Below are 19,782 nucleotides of genomic sequence, written 5' to 3'. Positions count from 1 at the left end.
TAGAATATGTATTCATAGTACATACTATTTACTGCACGGGCATTGATCACTGTACTTCTGTGGAATATCATATCTCCTCATTCACTTGATATAGGAGAACTCGTGGGGTACCGTACTCCACCATGTCATATACAGTTCTATTGTCTTGATGTTAGAATATTTATTCATAATACATACTATTTACTGCACAGCCATTGATCACTGTACTTCAGTGGAATATTATATCTCCTCATTCACTTGATATAGGAGGATTCGTGGGGTACCGTACTCCACCATTTCATATACAGTTCTATGGTCTTGATGTTAGAATATGTATTCATAGTACATACTATTTACTGCACGGGCATTGATCACTGTACTTCAGTGGAATATCATATCTCCTCATTCACTTGATATAGGAGGATTCGTGGGGTACCGTACTCCACCATGTCATATACAGTTCTATGGTCTTGATGTTAGAATATGTATTCATAGTACATACTATTTACTGCACGGGCATTGATCACTGTACTTCAGTGGAATATCATATCTCCTCATTCACTTGATATAGGAGGATTCGTGGGGTACCGTACTCCACCATGTCATATACAGTTCTATGGTCTTGATGTTAGAATATGTATTCATAGTACATACTATTTACTGCACGGGCATTGATCACTGTACTTCAGTGGAATATCATATCTCCTCATTCACTTGATATAGGAGGATTCGTGGGGTACCGTACTCCACCATGTCATATACAGTTCTATGGTCTTGATGTTAGAATATGTATTCATAGTACATACTATTTACTGCACGGGCATTGATCACTGTACTTCAGTGGAATATCATATCTCCTCATTCACTTGATATAGGAGGATTCGTGGGGTACCGTACTCCACCATGTCATATACAGTTCTATGGTCTTGATGTTAGAATATGTATTCATAGTACATACTATTTACTGCACGGGCATTGATCACTGTACTTCAGTGGAATATCATATCTCCTCATTCACTTGATATAGGAGGATTCGTGGGGTACCGTACTCCACCATGTCATATACAGTTCTATGGTCTTGATGTTAGAATATGTATTCATAGTACATACTATTTACTGCACGGGCATTGATCACTGTACTTCAGTGGAATATCATATCTCCTCATTCACTTGATATAGGAGGATTCGTGGGGTACCGTACTCCACCATGTCATATACAGTTCTATGGTCTTGATGTTAGAATATGTATTCATAGTACATACTATTTACTGCACGGGCATTGATCACTGTACTTCAGTGGAATATTATATCTCCTCATTCACTTGATATAGGAGGATTCGTGGGGTACCGTACTCCACCATTTCATATACAGTTCTATGGTCTTGATGTTAGAATATGTATTCATAGTACATACTATTTACTGCACGGGCATTGATCACTTTACTTCAGTGGAATATTATATCTCCTCATTCACTTGACATAGGAGGATTCGTGGGGTACCGTACTCCACCATGTCATATACAGTTCTATGGTCTTGATGTTAGAATATGTATTCATAGTACATACTATTTACTGCACGGGCATTGATCACTTTACTTCAGTGGAATATTATATCTCCTCATTCACTTGATATAGGAGGATTCGTGGGGTACCGTACTCCACCATGTCATATACAGTTCTATGCTCTTGATGTTAGAATATGTATTCATAGTACATACTACTTACTGCACGGGCACTGATCACTGTACTTCAGTCAGATATCATATCTCCTCACTCACATGATAGTCCTCTTGGTGAGTTTCCTGTCTGTCTATACAAGCTGTCAAGTCTATGGTCTTGATGTTAGAATATGTATTCATAGTACATACTATTTACTGCACGGGCATTGATCACTGTACTTCAGTCAGATATCATATCTTCCCCCTCACACAAACAAAAGTCCTCTTGGTGAGTGTCCTGTCTATACAAGCTGTCAAGTCTATGGTCTTGATGTTAGAATATGTATTCATAGTACATACTATTTACTGCACGGGCATTGATCACTTTACTTCAGTGGAATATTATATCTCCTCATTCACTTGATATAGGAGGATTCGTGGGGTACCGTACTCCACCATGTCATATACAGTTCTATGGTCTTGATGTTAGAATATGTATTCATAGTACATACTATTTACTGCACGGGCATTGATCACTGTACTTCAGTCAGATATCATATCTCCTCACTCATATGATAGTCCTCTTGGTGAGTTTCCTGTCTATACAAGCTGTCAAGTCTATGGTCTTGATGTTAGAATATGTATTCATAGTACATACTATTTGCTGCACGGGCATTGATCACTGTACTTCAGTGAGATATCATATCGCCTCACTCACATGATAGTCCTCTTGGTGAGTGTCCTGTCTATACAAGCTGTCAAGTATGTTAAGTTCCACTTAAAATATGTTCTCGGAAATCATATACTGACATTATTTAAAGAACTCAGACATTGAAACACCAAACTACAAGGCTATGAATTATTGTGCCATTTTTTAATTTTAGTAGGCTAAAATACTGTTCTTACAGGCTAATAAATACATTTTGCAAGTAATGACTAGTTTTATATTTGTATTCGATGTAACTGTAATTACCAATCCTGATTGTTTGTTAAGAGTCATTTCAATGAAATAAAATAAAGAACTTCTGATTATTTCCAAACGTTGAGCGTGTGTGTGTGTGTGTGTGTGTGTGTGTGTGTGTGTGTGTGTGTGTGTGTGTGTGTGTGTGTGTGTGTGTGTGTGTGTGTGTGTGTGTGTGTGTGTTTAAAATACACTGGTATAGTCATCACTCTCATTCACCATAGATACTCAAACGGTGAAAAACATATATAAACCCCTTTAAATTCTTTCCTTTTCTTTTTAAAGAATCACAGAAAATATATTTTAACTTTATCATCACTGTTTATCTATTTTATATGCTTGTATTCATCAAAACACCAAATTTTCCAGCTCATCAGTAATAATCCAGGCATGAGGATTTTCACATTATACCAAGTCATACCACCAACGTGTTTAGAAGATCCATTTAATTCCTCGGTCCAAAATATTGTAATAATCTTCTGAACAGGATTAAGAGTTCTCCCAGTATTCATTTACTAAAAAAGAAAATCTCCAAACATTTTTTAATAGAAATATTTTTTATACTGGTTATACGTTTTTTGACTAAACATAATTTTACATGATTATACATATGATGTATTAATCTTTTACTTTTACTGTATGTAGCTGTAAAAGTACTATGGACAGTAAAGATTATTATGATTATGGCTTATACAAGTTCACACAATTGTGTTCATTGGACGAGTGGATTGATCATAGTTCTTATCAACCATGTAACAAGTCAATTATTTAAAATTTGAAGAAGTCTATACATAGTAAATTAAAGAAAACCAATTTTTTATTACTTTTATCAGTTATTAATATTACTTTTATTAATAACTTACGTTAATTTATAAAAAAATCTTTCATTTACATTTTCAATATAGAGAAATGATTCATGTAAAAAAGTGTTTTTGAAAATTAAATATCTCATAATTAGATGGCTTTCAATTATTAAGAGTGCCATCTTTATTAAAAGCTATTAAATCCAAAAATGGATTGAATGACATGACCTGGAATCTAGCGTGGTTTTCGTTGCTCAAAGTAAATGAGTCAATAGAGCCAACAATTATGAGAAAATTTACTGGCGGTTCCTTCACTGTCAGTATGGCAGTTGAAATAGGAAACTTTTATGTTACTTCTATATAAATTATATATAAGAATTAATGAAATACTAGAAAGAACATAGGTACCAATTATATCTCGTATAACTTCACGCAACTTTGTTTATGAGAAAAGTGGGCAGCGTTTAGTCAACATCAACCATATACATATATTATACAAGTTTTTAAACTTTAATTAGGCTATATACAGTATAGTAAAGAAAAGAATTTGACTACACAATTTACTTCGAATTAACTGTGTTAATTAATTTTAACCATGAGAATCTTCAATTTACAATTATTATTATTTTTCTCATGAAACCAACTGTGTTGTTACAACTGTACTCATTCTGTAGTATCTCCAAGTAGTAAAGCAATTAGTACAGGAGCTTATATGTGCTTATCCGCTTCAACTGTATCATCCAATTATACGGGGATGTAAGACGTGCGACCTGCAGGGCTGCATCTAGTTCGTGCATTCTTGGGCAACCTCACGGTTATGAGGCCACTAATTAGGTATTGACTTAATTTTGGTAAACAACTCAATTTTATGTCCTCAACTAAGAGTAGCTGATTGGTACAAAGAAGATTGATAAGGTAATATTGCAGGTTCATATGTGTTTTTTATCTTTCTTTCTGTCTTTTTATATATTATGTAGTAAGCGCACAGTATTTTAATGGAACTCAGAGCCACGCAGAGAATTCGTCCCATGTGGCTCTTTATTCATATTGTAATGTGTGATTGATTGGCAAATAAAGACTTTCTGATTTCTGATGTATATATCTGGCACACAAGATCTAAAAAACACGAGCTCTTTCATTACAACGTTTCAACTGTAACTAACAGTTAACCGTGTTTCCCTTGCATTAATATATAGTAAAATGCGTATGGTATTAAACTGAATACCTATTTCCAAACATAAATAAAGTTGTTAAGACAATCTCAGCGATTATCAAACCTTGGCAATTATTGTAACACCTTATTATTTGAAATCATTATTTTGTCAAAAACTGTGCAATGCAAAAACAAGATAAAATATTGTTAAAATAAGAATAAAGTGAATTCGATTTTGTTTTCTATCTATACACGAGATACTATACTAGATTGAAAATGTTAGTAATAGTGCTAATATATTTTGAGATAAAATTTACATATTTACATTCCGAAGGACAAAGGGGTTCGTACTCCAGCCGGACGTTTTACATTCTAATATTCAATGATTAAGTTAAGAACTTATAGCGGCTGAAAGCGTTTAGAGACCGAAAATATGGATACTCTTGAAAGCATTCAAGAAGTCTAATAACAGTCAAAAATGTCTTTTTAATATTAAACGAGATATTGACCAGTGGCTATCGGAAAACAGATATTTCCAGAATCCGGAACTTGTCACAGGCAGGCTTTTAGAACCAAGGCGGTCCTTGAGAGGCAGACGAATAGTTAGAAGCGATTATAGAAGCCAATAAGTGTTATTGCCTAGATTCCTTGAAATTTTTAAAGTTGTCTAAATATCTCAAAAATTAACATTGCATGTCTTTACAATGAGACCTCAGAGTTGTAACACTGACCTCATGGAGTGTAACAGTGAGATAATGCCTTGATAAATAGACATTAATCTGAATGCTTTAATCTGTACATACAACATATTACATTTTAAAAATAATTTTAAGATTAATTTTAAAGTTTGATAAACATATTTGAAATTTTTCAATAAACAAAAAAGGCTTTCCGATTTAAAGTTTACTGTCAGATTTATATTTCCCAAGATCACAGTGGAGACCGATTTAATAAAACTACCTGTTAATAGTAAAAGCTATTTAATTAATCTATTTAATATTTGTTTTATATTATAATTTGTTTCATTCTGACACGTATTCATGGATTTGTTGTTTAAATTTAAAACGTAGATTAAAATTGAATACTATTTTAGTTATGAAATATGCACAAAACATTCGATAATCATATCTTTAGTATATTTAATTTTTTTTTCAGATTATGAAACTTAATTGCCTCTACCATTGTATACCATTATAAGCTATAGTAGTTTGTTGTAATTGACCTCTCTTTAAACAGACTCCAGATCGAATAACTTTGGCGATTGTTAAAATATATTTCTTGAATAATTAATTGTGTTTGCGTATGTTATTTTGACAAATAGATAACACATAAAACCATTTTTATTGTTAAGCGCCGATTCTTATTTTTCAACATAATACCCGTTATAATTTTCACAGATCAACTACCATAGTAAATTTAGTAAATTTTCATTCACTCTGTGTCGTTTTTGGACCAGCAAAAGGTATTGGTATCAAATTATTACTGGATTGTTCTATTTAATGGGTAACAGAGTAATGGTCTTGCTTCCTCCACTGTGTTCAGGTAAAAGCTTATTATAACTTATTTTAAGAGAAATGTCAGGCAGTGTAATCAAACATCGGTGGAGGTTGCTGCCAAAGTATTTGTTATCTTCTAGGAATTTTTATCATGTTCCAGTTTAAAAACCAATTTGTCTCTGTCAAATTTATACTAAGTGTTAAATTTCTAATCAGAAGAATTTACCATTTTTTTTGCTGTCATCAATGTTTGAATTTTTATTATCCTTGATCCACACTGATATTAGGCTATGTTTTTATGTATGATTTAATAGAAGTAATTGTCTTTGAACAAGAAAATCTTACGTTATGATATCTTGTAATGTAAACTATATGACTAGACTAGACTTATTTTCTAAAGTGGTGCGGTTGTTAGATTATTGTATTATACATTACCATTATAGAGTTTGTCATTTATATATAATTCATTTATTTACCGTTTGCTCTCTGTAGAGTTATGAAGTATGGAAACCATTCAAATTCAGATGATGTTCATATATATTGATAACAGAATATGTTAAACTATAAGATCATTAGTCCAGTTAAAATTCCTGTTTTGGATAGTTCTACTGACAATTGGAAATGCTTTCTAAATGTAATATTTAAGTTATTTATCAATTACAATCTGTTATCACTTTAAATAGAATCTCCTTCATTTATGTAATTGAATAAATAAAAATGTAAACAATAATATTAATAAGTGGCAAGAATGATATTCATTATTAATTCAATATCATTACTAAATGAATAAATGTATTATGTCTCAAATCGTTTGGCCTCAATTATTTAAAGTTTTTTGTAGTTACGACTCAGTTCTTTACATTGCATGATTTTCTAAGTTTATTGATCATTTAAATATCTAGCAGTGAAAATATGCATATTACTTTAATTGTAATTGCTGCTTATTACCTATAATTTATTTTGCACCATGGTGTTTATTGCATTGTAATCTTACAATGTACACTAAACACGTGATGTATGCATATCTTGTTTAAATATTGCACATGTATATACCAATCTAAAACCTGTATAATAAAGAGCACCAGTAGATTAATTATTTAATGCACATTAAGCCTTTAGTATGATGACTGTGGGGTATACGAAAATTCTGAACGTGTTTACGTCAAATTTTAGACAAAACAAATTCTACCACGTTCAATAAATACTTATAATGCTGTAAAAGGTATTTTATAACTCTAAAAACATATCATACAATTCAAATATAATTATAACTTTTATTGTACATGAAAACTTACATCAATTTCCTTAATATAAACTATGAATCGATACATATAGTAATTTCTTTAATACCAGTATTTTAAAATCCAATGTTTACAAAAGTTATTATATTTTATAAAGTTTGACAATAAAAATAAATTTTGAATACGTACGATCAAGAAAGGTTAGTGATGGAAAGAGGATAAAGTTCACGTTATTTTGCTAACTGATCTTTGAAATAACTAAATAATTGGAACAAAATGATACATTTTTAAACCTACACTTTATATTTAACATAGTCTTTGGTTACATTTACGTTGCGTTCTCATTCAAATAATTGCTTTAAAGTATTATGATAGCTGTTTGAACATTTTAAATATAAAACATTTCCTTTTGTTAATAAATCAAATCGAGTATAAAAAGTATGAACAATGAAAAGTATGATTTTCAGCCTTTTATTTGCAAGGCATCGAATACTCCTTGACCAGCCAACTGATCTACAAGTCTTACAAAATTTTTTTCACAAAACTCTGCATCATAGTAATCATCATAAGGGTTACTTGTCCCTTCACATATTGTGTTGATCGTCTTTCCAATCTCGGTAACCCGAGGGCTTGTGATAGACGGAAAGAAATATGCAGCTATCGCGAGTATTGCAGGACTTAGGGTCTTGATGCCATCTTGGAATTCTTCATAAGACAAGCGCTCAGAGCAGTCGAGTTCCTCGAGTTTCGCATTGAGCACGTCACAGTATATATGGTACAGTTCCTCAAGTCTTTGCTCACGGACCTCGTGGCTTGCACTGGTCCAGATGAAGAAAACCAAAGAGCACAAAGGAGAACTGTATCTTGTCGCTTGGAAATCCAGAAGTTTAATTGCTGTCACTTTGCCAGCTTCATCATACTTAAACATCATATTTGGTGTCCAAGGATCTGCCTGCTGGAGCACATTTAATTTATAGTTTTGTTGATGGAGGTTTACAACCCTATCCCAAATATCACTTGTACAGTTGCGCACTACCTCAGCATACGCTTGGTACTTGTTGATACGTTCTAATCTATCGGCCATACACAACAGTCCTTGAATCATGAGTCCTTTGTGTATTTTCACGCAACTCTCCGCTAAATCTTTGGAGAACACAGGATCGACTGCTATCGATGTGACAATGTCAGGGTGCTTCTTGTACACGGCAACCGACGTGGCGTGGAAAATAGCAGAGGCGATGAAGAAATGTTTGCAATGGTCAAAGTCCAACATTTTGCATCTGTCGCCCATTTTGTAACCTTCAGCACTTAAATCTTCAAGGATTATAATATTAGATATTGGAGAGTAGAATGACCTGGGTACAGGTAAACTATCGTTGACTTTCAACGCTTCTGGAAGATATTGGTTGTAAAATGAAGGCTCTGTATCAAAAAGTTTATCAAATAGTTTAGTGATTTCGTCATTCCCTGTGAGATATTTGATGATGAGTGACTGGTTACTTGTAATTCCCGCCCTGTTGAAGATAACTTTAACCCTCAGCAGATAGCTGCTGTAGTTGTTTCCTGGGGGAAGAAGAGACGAAACTTCAAAAGAAGAAACTTGTATATCACTCTTCTCCTCATTTAAACCACCAGTAAGGCAAAGCGTTAAGAACGATTTGTCAATCCAATGTGGAACTGCATCAACCATCTTTCCTGAAAAAATACGATATTTTACTAATTAGATTAAAACATAGAGCAATATAAGTTTTTTATGAATGTCCTAAAGATATATAATAAAGTGTTAAAACAAACAACTAATGACCATTTTGTACAAATTGTTTTAAAAATTTCTAAATAATAGTAAAAAGAGTTCATATATTTACCACTCTAATGTTACAAAAGTTTAAAAGCAACTTACTGATATTACTTATCTTCTAAGGATATCGTAAACCAAATATGTATGTAAATTAACAGTTATAAGGAGAAGTGTCTTTTACAGAGCGTAACCTAGAACGCAGTTTTAATCAGGAGGAACTCAGAATTGAAGAAATCCTCGAAATTTTACAACTGAAAAAATGGAAACTCGATTGATATTGTATAAAGACATATTGACATATAAAGTAAAAATCACAATCACTTTAAATATTAATAAGTGCAGGATTTAAAAGAAAGATTCTACTACAGCCTCTAAATGTAAAGAAACTAAATTCCCTAAAAGATAAAATGAACATTTTTGAGATAAACTGATATTGAAATTCAAGAGAATGATCAATAGATCAGATTGTCCATAGGAAACGGACAATCTTTTGTTCAAAATACTGTTCATTTTCGTGTATACTCAATATTATGTCTAGCAATTTGACACCTCAAAAGAGATATAATCTTTTTAATCTTGTCCCTAAGTTTTTTTTTCTAATATATATCGTTGGAAATTTTCCTTTTATAAAATCCTTATAGTTCTTTCACATTATCTGTCCCTAATAATGAACTTTAAGCAAAAACCTGTATAAATGTTGAAACATACATTTTTAAACACAGCAAATTTTTTCTTCGTCAAAAGTAAATAAACTTATCGGAATTCACCCTATGTAAATTGTAAGGACAGCGAAAATAAAGTATAATTCAAGACGGACATGGTCCTTATGGATCTCAAGAAACTCAATATTTTGCGTTACTGTGAGGCTCCACTAATGTAACAAAACTGTATATATTTTACTAAATCAAAGTGTACTTATTAAATACTAAAACTTATGAAATCGTTAAGAAGTAATAACTAATACCACTAAAGTTACGTGAACGTTTAATTCGTTATCAATTGTATTTTTTTCAGATGTACAGCTGTTTAAAAAGAACTTCACGCTTGTTAGGTGCCAGTCGCATATCCGAGATTTTATTCAAGCGTGGTCTAAGCTAAAAATTATTTTCTTCTTAGCAATTGGACTCGAACTTAAAAATAACTTATTGTAATATCTTTCTACTCTGAAGGGATTAATATAGACTACTATTACCTGTAAATAGTATATTATTTATATTACATTTTAATATAGATCTTCTATATTTATTACATGTACAATTTTAAAATGCAGACGTATTCATCTTTCCATACCACATTTAACATACATTAAAGGTTTTCACCAATATGCAATAACTACAAAATGTGGAATATGATCACTTAGACAATAATAACGAATTTTTCAAAATCTGAGTTATATTTGGAATCACTGAGTTACTATTTTATATTATGTTTCATTATTATATAAATGTCTTATAATAACCATAATAATTATTATTATGGTTATAATTCACATTTTTTTATTCATCCAGATTATTGTTATTAAATTACCGTATTACATTCAACCAAATATCACGGACGTATTTGATTAATCTTCAAACTAGATATTGCCTGAATATAATAGAAAGTTACTTGTTGTTCAAATCCAAATCTCAATCCTAATTTAAAACTCAATTAGTCACCACAAAATAAAAGTGGTATGGTCCATCCCTTTATTAATTGCGAAATATACAATGTCGCAAGACTGTATCTCATTTTGCTTTGAAGATATATGCAGCATTTAGATTCTCTAACTCAGTTAGTTTGCGATAGTTTCTGAGGAAAATAGACGAATATATACAGACAAACTGAAAGGAGAAGAATTATACTACCCAGTTTGTTCTTGAGATTTTCTAAGGGGGATAGACAAACAGACGGATCGTGTACCAACAGAATGAAGTAGCTAAATATATAACTAGCCTTTACCTCAACTATTCTTTCACCAAATAGCCACTTGAAGATCAGCCAATTATTATGATGTTATACGAGTATATCTTATGATTGAATAAAACCTATAACTTCTATCGCATTTCTTGTAGTATGCAGGATTTACATATTACAAAATATTATAACATAATGCTTGTCCATGGGAACTTCTACTCTGGACAGTAAAAAGGAAATATTTTTCAAATATTAATAAAAATTAACTAATTTTTTATTAATTTCATATAATAGCATTAGTGTGAAAATTAAATAAAATTGAAAATATTTTAAATATGAGGAAAATGTATCCATTCAAGGCCCAATGATGGGTGTTGGAAGATATTCCTATTCCAATTTCCGTACAACATTCCATGATTCTGTTCATTGTATAGCTTAAGATATATCAGTAGCACTTGAAATATCTTATACCAGGTGGAGGAATCCCACAGTAAGAGTCTGTCATCTCAGTTAGTGAGAGCACTTATAGTGTACTAAGAAGTAGACTTATTCACAGTAATCAATATTGTCATTTTACAATTTTAACATGAAAAAAATGCTTTAAATACTTTTAAATTGTTATTTGAGTCTAGATAACCAAAATCGCTGAGTTAAAACAAAAGTTTAAATAGGATAATAGATTATTTTGCTAAATTGTATTTGGTGTATTGCAACTCATACGCTTGTATTAAATATGTTTCAGTTATGAATATTTTTAAATTTTTTAATGTAAATAATTGCTTAATATAGAATTTTTTGGGAACTGAACTTTTTTAGTTACTTTTGGAAGGATAGGTTCTCAACTATTTTGGTTAACATTTACAATAGTTTTATAATTTGTTCAGTAATGTAATAAAAATCATGTTAAATCTGTAATTTTTTATTTTTAACACCCTATAAATTTACAGCTAGATAAATTGAAAACACTGGTTTAACGATTTGTATCAAGAGAAATTTAAAGTGATGTACTACACGCCTTACACTTAAATTTTGAAATTTCCCTAAGACAACCTCCCACCTCCAAAAAATCTGTAAGATGTATTTTTTGGGGTTTAAAATAATTTTATCGAATTCTTTGGCTATAAAGTATGAGGGTTCAGTTGAAACAGAGTTATATCTTCACTCGTCATACCGTTGCGTGTTCCATATGATCTGTTTCACCCTGCATATTGATACAGTAAGTATAAGTAACTTTTATTTTATCATACGAACCGATAGACTTATTCAAATATAAACTTAATAGTTGCTTTGAGTAACTAAAATATAAAACATTATATGACTTAAACAGTAAACAAAAAACAATTTGTGTGTGTGTTAGTGTATGAGTGTTTGTGTGTGTTTTATTTTTTAATTTTTATATCTCCGTATTACTACCACTTTGGATTTAGTTTACATAGTATTTCAGCTCCATGAAAACTACCTCTATTTTCCATACTAAAATTGAAAAATGGCACTTTTAAGAGGTACTTTGGAATAAGAATATGAAATTTAATAGGAAATAATATAATGAAGACATGTTACCACAAGGTATAAACATAGCTCGTAATCATTGATCTAACTGTGATGTACAGAACGCTTGCAAACTAAAGTGAATCACGATTTATGCTGCTAAAATTCAAAGAACTTTTCATCTTATTGACAACCACCAACATAAATCTAAGTGAAGTCTATTTTCGAGGATTGGTTTCTTCACTATCCTAGCTTAATTAAAGATAAGGACGTTGCGTCGTGTCGTCGAGATGTAGGCTTCCAGTGGGACCTGGTCCTACATGTTAATGACCGTAAACTTTTTATTAGCTCACTACTGAAATTGTCCGCGATACACTTGTAAGAATATTGTAAGAATATACACAATTGTCCGCTGGTAACCATATTAGAACCGTAAAATAACATTGAATCCTTCAACATTAAAAACAACCAGGCAGAAAATTTGCATCAAGTGAATCTACGATATCAGTGTTGAAGAATAAAGTGTTATAAACACAACAGATAATGTTCAAAAAAGTAGTATGCTAGATATGAAGGAAGTACTTACCAGTAAAAATTACACCAGAGTAGTTTATCTTATAAATGAAGTCCTCAGCAGCAAGTTCACCTCAGATGTTAATATATTAATAATAAGCTACAAAATCCCATTTAAAAATGTGGATGTTCACAAACAGATGGCTGATATATTATTGAAGTGCTCAACTTTATCAATACGATACATGAAATGAAGATAGAAGCTTAATTACTGATAACCATATCTATGAGTATGACCTACCTGTCAATCAACGTAGAGGACCACTTCTAGCTAAACAATGTATAACTGTCAATGAATAATGTTTCTAAAATTAATAATTACATTTTAAAACTTTTGCTTCCCATAACATACTTGAAAACATGGGAAGACAGCCTGTTTTTTTCAGAAGATTGTCGTCAAAAAATTGTTTGTTTCTATCATATAAAAATAGTGAAATGTTACAATATAATTTTTTTCAAAATGGAATTAAATTCTGAAACACGGTAAAATACATTGTATGGTAGTTACAAATCGTTTGGTTATTTTAATGAACTTCGTATAATGATCAACGGTATGAGTATACTTACTTGTGCAGTATAAATATAACGCCTGCAATTTACCATGCGACAACACCCAGATATTCTTGTATTACGTAGCGCTACAATTATTGCGGAAGGCTTTAATATAAAACTGTGGCCGTATGGGAAATCAAAACTCAAGAAATGTTCTGGTTCAAGAAATAGCTGAGTTTGCCTTGTTGTCCTGATCAAGAATTATATAAATATAGGTCTCTGAAACCCGCTTCGGTTAAAGAAGTTTATTTCCAGCCATTGTAATCTACTTTCGGTATAAGATATTTTCTGTGCCATAGTTAAGTTTGCCTTGTAATGATAAAGAAGGTATTTGTACATGTGTAGGACTAAGAATACTACTTAGGTCAAAAAAGTCTTCTTTCGGCAGCGTGAATTCACTTTTACCAATGTATTTACGGTATCAAGTTTAAATTTGCCTTATAGCTCCGTTAAAAACAATATATACACATGTAAATCTCAGAATCCTTTTTCTGACAAAAAGGTTCCAGCTCTTGTTATCTTCTCTCGGTCTAGGGTATTTCTCGTGCCATAATTGAGTTTACCTTGTTGTCCCGATGGAGAAAATTTGCATACATACTTAGGACTAAGAAGCTAAAGTCAAAAACATCTACTCCTAATATAAAGAGGAAATCCTTACTATCATGTTCATGCAACATTTCAAATTAATCATATATAATAGATTTTGAAGAATTTTGGACATACAGTTCAGGTAAAGAATGGTTCGTTGAGACATATTGGAGTTTATTTCTCTCTTTTTCTTTAAGCCACCATAAAAATCCTACATCACAATGTCAAGGAAACCAACCAATATCGATTATTTTACGTGCACTCTTTCACAGCTTTGTTCATTAAGGTGGGATTTATAAGAATGTTTTAATAATATTTCAAAAAACAAATGTTAAACAACGTATTCTAAAGAAATATATGATTACGGCCTAATCTGGAATAAAGGTTATAGGGTAACTTTCTCTGTCATCTTCATTTCACTTCTTTGTACTTAATATTTCATAAAATCATAATATTAACAAATCTTTTAGCCTCTGACGAACTTTAGCTGAAACATCTAAGAAGAATGTAATGTGTCAACAGCTGTTTAATTTCAGTGAAATTTGTATTATGAAACATAAATATTGTACTTTTTTAATATTCTGAAGTGTTCCAGGAACTTTTTTCAATCTTTCTATTCCTATAAATCTTCTTTAGGCTTCAAATACTTTTTTTAATTAGCCAAATTGGCCCAGCCGTTCTCGATATTAGCGTTTAGCAACATTTTAACGAAATCATTTTTATTTATAACGTAATCAAATATCTTACTTAAATTCTCTTTCCAAAATAGTCTCACTGTAAAACATTACAAAACAAATTTTATATAAATAATGCAAATCGTGCTCGTCCAATTTCTCATTTCGATGTTGATTTATTTATGAACATGTATATTTCACAATGTTTCTTGAAATTTACATTGAAAAAAATGTAAGATCTACTAATCACATTGAATCAGTATACAAAAAGCTAACACGAAGAGATTGTTGGCAGAATATTACGGACTAATCTATTGCTATCTTAGCTGAGTTGCAATCTAATCTGGGAATGCAAAAAAGATAATATTCTTGGTCTTAATATTATCTCTGGATTGCACCACAGAGTTGAGGATGTTTTATATGTATTAAGCTAGTTTGGTTTTGATTCTTTACCAGTTATAAACTGTAAATATTTCTCTAGGTAAATCTTCATATTAAAGAGTTCTTAGTTTGGTATGTCATAATGGACAAATATCTGACGTTATTAAGTAGCTTTTGCAGCAATTCGAATAAAGAATTTCTTAATTTTCTTTTATAACTATAAAACTCCCAGTTACCTTTAAGCCATTTGTATAACCAATTGCGGACAGATAATCATCCTAAGCGTTTCCTTCTCATGTCTGTTTTTTAACATTAATCTTTTTTTAATCCATGTTTCTTTATCATGTTCGTAGTTAAAAGTGGTTCAGTAGATTATTTACTAGAAAATTCTTTTAGTCAAAATTCATTGCTTCTACAAAATACAAGGTATCCAAGAAGTCTCGAACAATTAAAATCTGACAACATCTTGTCACTTCGAAAGTAGTGCATTCAATATCTAAGTGCAATTTCTCAGCTTATTATTCTAAAAGAAAAAAACTAATTAAAAGTTTTTAATATTTTGTTTCTTAAACTAAATTAAATATTTTCTATATTTATGTATTATATTTCATGTACTGAACATATTGTAAATTATATCCTTATCTTCAAAATTTTCCCTTTGACCTTGATTATAAGATGTCCCAAAATTTAGCGCCTAATAAAAGTGCTGTGAACAAAATTTCTTTTACATATTAAAATAAACTATTCCACTAAAATCGATTACACCTAATATTAACTTTATTTTATTGTACTGTATTTTACTATACTGCAACTTTCTGTAAAGTAACCTGACTGTTTAATATGTATTATATTTTAAATAATAAATCATACACACTGTTTATTTGCAAGTAACCTTTTAGATTTATTTCACATATTTCACAACACATTCTCAAAATGGTTGCTTTACTCTTTGATGCATGCACGGACTGTTTTTGTCTTGTTTTAAACCACTTTGCGGAAATCATTTGCAATAAGTTAATGTGCGTTGTAAAAAAGTAAAGTAAAAAGTAAAGAATGTCTTATTATCTTTTTATATCTCTCTAAAACTTAACCGCAGTTACCGTAGTTATATTTACCGCAGTTTCTCCAGTTTGATAGATACATTTAATATAGCGTTATAGTGTTTTTGTATATCTTTCTTGTAGTGCAATCCCAAGGATGGAATCTAGAGGTGAGAAATCGGAAGACGTCGGAACTATAGTCCTAAGAGATGGTACATTTGCCTCGTGTAACGTATACTTTTTTATTAGATGTGTGACATGTGGCACTGTCCAGCTTCAATTAATATTTTAAGCTCATAGTTTTTAAAAATCACAATAAACTGAGTAATATTTTTAGGGGTCTTGCAGAGAACACTGTTTACCTCATTATATCCAAGAAATTAAGGGTAACTGTTCAACGACGAGATCCAACGTAAGATCCCTGAAAACGTCAAAATATGATTCTATCTCTTAAATTTGTTTCCATTTAATTATGATGGCTGTCTTGTAATTAGAGGACTATTTCAAATCTGATCTGCGCACACTCGTCCTAAAGAAGCTTTGCATATGACATATAGTGCCGATATATTAGATCAATCCATTTTCTCATAGTTGACGTAAAACTTAATTTTAATTAATGTTTAACATGATTCTATGAAATTAAGGTATTTCAAGCATTAACTTTATACTGAAAACAACTCTGTATTATGTTATGTGAGAGTAAGGAAGTGGACACTACAGATTTAAAACACTTCATATCACAACAAAAACAAAACATTCTATATTTTATACTAGCTCGTGATGGTAAATTCAAGACATATGACTCATTACTTTTCCATATAGAATACAACATACTGTTAGCGTAATGCATTTAATATTTTTTTCACAACTTCAGAGTCAAAAGTAACAATCTACTATTGTAATAATATTTCTTATCAGTTCAAATTGAACAAAACATATATGTGTAGATAATATATTACTATTTACAAACTTAAGTGGTTCGGTATCTTTATTACAAAAAAAATAGGAATGTTATGAACTTCACTCACAAACACTCAATTGAGTCAAAAACGCCAGTTCGTTCTAACTGTCCCAAAAGTTTTAAAAAGCTATTTTTGCAGTACTCATCATCATAATTTTCTTCATACGGGTTCACTTTTCCCTCAGCTACAGCTGTGAAACGCTGCTCGATACTAATAACGCGAGGACTGGTTAGAGACGGGAAAAAATACGAAGAAATGGCAAGTATTGCAGGACTAAGAAGATTTATGCCTGCCCGTAGGTCTTCGAAGGACACGCACTCAGAGCAGTGGAATTCTTTTAGTTTTGAATTGAGTTCGTCACAGTAAATATGATAAAGTTCCTCTAATTTGCTGTCACGAACGTCGTGGTTTGCACTCGTCCAGAGAAAGAACACTAGGGAACATAATGGAGAGCCGTATCGTGTTGCCTGAAAGTCCAAGAGCTTTATGTCTATCACATTGCCAGTTTCGTCGTATTTGAACATCATATTTGGTGTCCAAGGGTCTGCTTGCTGGAGAACGTTGAATGTCGGATGTCTTTTGTGGAGTTCTATAACTTTCCCCCAAATTATGCCGGCATTTTTGCGCACAACATTCGCATACTTGTAATATTTTTCAGTTCTTTCCATTCTATCAACCATGCATAAAAGTCCATTTGTCATCAGTGCTTTGTGCATGTCGGCACACCCTTGAGCTAATTCCGAGGAGTACAAGGGATCCACAGCTATGGACTCGACGGTTTCAGGGCGTTTCTTATGAACGGCAAATGATGCCGCGTGAAAAGTGGCGGAGGCTATCATGAATTGTTTACAGTGATCGAAATCCAACATTTTGCGTCGATCGGCCATTTTGTAGCCTTCCTCCTTCAAATCATTAAGGACTATTACGTCAGGTAATGGAGAGTAAAACGACTTAGGCACCGGTAAGTCAACAGTAATATTCAATGCTTCTGGAAGATATTCATTGTAAAATGAAGGCTCCTTCTCGAACAGCTTATCAAATAATTTAGTTATTTCTTTATACCCAGAAGGAAATTTTATTATCAGTGATTCGTTGCATATTTCCTCGTTCTTCTTGTAGTTAACTTTAACCCTCAACAGGTTGCTGCCATAGTTGTTCCCTGGAGGAAGGACGGAGGAGACTTCGAACGAAGAAACTTCCACGTCACTTTTCTCTTCACCACCATTCAAACAAAGTGTTAGAAACGATTTGTCAAGCCATATTGGGGTCAAGATTTCCATCTTGAATATTTTATCTGAAAAAAATAAGAATAAATATTGAAATCGGCACACTATGAAAAACGTGTTTTATAACTATAATAGTATAAGTTAAAAACTAATAAGTTCAATGAACATGAAAATACTGTTACGATTGTTTTTAAATCTATGTCGGAAATAAGTTATACTTTCTCTAAGTTCATAATTGGCTAAGGATGATTTAAAAGTGATAACAGTCTTACAGACATCCACCATCGTTAGGTGTTATAACAAAAGAGTAACGACTTTTCCATAACTGTGCCGAGAATTTGCCCTATTCTTCAGGTCTCCATTCATAAAACATAGGGTTGAGCATGAGAAAATAAATAATTTTAACTCGAGGTGATGAACAGACCAAAATTTTAATTCGTATAAGAACGATGGATGTTAGAGGAATTAAACTAATACCAGAACTATGAATCAAAAAAGATATTTATCTACACACATAAATCATATTTACATTTTTTTATTTCTTTTGTATACCTCTTGACCTATATCGAGCAAAGTTATGTCAATTTATTGTCGAAAATAATTAAAGATGTTATCATTTTATAAAATAGCCAAAGAGAAATTTACATACACACTAGCATAATAATGACCTGATTTGTAATTGGTATTAACAGTGTTCAACGAGTGCCTGTGATTCTTTAATGGAATGGAACTCGCAGCCTGTATCTAGGGTGAAGATCATTCACCACCTAATACTACAGGTCAGAGCTGCAATAAATCACAGATAGATCAAACTATATTTAATGATCCTGAGACAATACTCAGTTCTAACTCATATTTGCTTCTTAGATAACCGTTCTCTGATGTTCTTAACATTAGATAATGTTTAACATTTAACAAGTGTTCTGTGTAAACATTATTTTGCGAAAAAATTATAACATTACAAATGCTATGTCGAATTCGAGGAGTTTGCTACGGAATTAAAACCAAACAGAGAAAGAACGGAAAGAAAATTCAGCTTTCTTTATAAATACTCGTACATAGCCAACTCTTTGTATCAATCCGTTTCAAAAGTAAAATATATTTTAAATATTCACACCTCAGTGCAGATTTAAATTATCTTTCTTTTTAAAATTAAAAACACAATATAAAAGTTTTATTGTGGTATACTATACTTTTAGCTTTGTCTACAGCTTAAAATCCTACTAAAGCTGGAAATGTATTTCGTATAGCTAGTAAAACAAATATTTTTACATTTTCAACTGTTTTTATTTTAATAATTACTCGATGTTCAA

General features: G+C 31.5%; 2 protein-coding genes across 2 annotated transcripts; both read right to left on the bottom strand.

The window, feature by feature from the left end:
• Nucleotides 1-7,304: 7,304 nt before the first annotated feature.
• LOC124354767 lies at nt 7,305-13,209 on the bottom strand. Its single transcript, XM_046805453.1, has 2 exons — nt 13,060-13,209; nt 7,305-8,986 (listed from the first exon to the last, which is right to left on the bottom strand). The coding sequence occupies exon 2, from the start codon at nt 8,979-8,981 to the stop codon at nt 7,755-7,757; it is 1,227 nt and encodes a 408-aa protein (XP_046661409.1). The 5' UTR covers nt 8,982-8,986; nt 13,060-13,209; the 3' UTR covers nt 7,305-7,754.
• Nucleotides 13,210-17,273: 4,064 nt separating this feature from the next.
• On the bottom strand, nt 17,274-18,529 carry LOC124356343. The gene has a single exon (XM_046807528.1). It carries the CDS (start codon nt 18,521-18,523, stop codon nt 17,306-17,308), a length of 1,218 nt encoding a protein of 405 aa, XP_046663484.1. The 5' UTR covers nt 18,524-18,529; the 3' UTR covers nt 17,274-17,305.
• Between the last annotated feature and the right edge of the window lie 1,253 nt (nt 18,530-19,782).

The sequence above is a fragment of the Homalodisca vitripennis genome, chromosome 2, assembly GCF_021130785.1.
Source record: "Homalodisca vitripennis isolate AUS2020 chromosome 2, UT_GWSS_2.1, whole genome shotgun sequence".
NCBI lineage: Eukaryota > Metazoa > Arthropoda > Insecta > Hemiptera > Cicadellidae > Homalodisca > Homalodisca vitripennis.
The sequence above is the reverse complement of the archived record's forward strand: the minus strand, read 5'-3'. Positions and strand labels throughout refer to the sequence as shown.

Excerpts from the sequence above, each read along its gene's own strand:
- LOC124354767 (XM_046805453.1), bottom strand. The coding sequence starts at position 8,981 with ATGGTTGATGCAGTTCCACATTGGATTGACAAATCGTTCTTAACGCTT.
- LOC124356343 (XM_046807528.1), bottom strand. The coding sequence starts at position 18,523 with ATGGAAATCTTGACCCCAATATGGCTTGACAAATCGTTTCTAACACTT.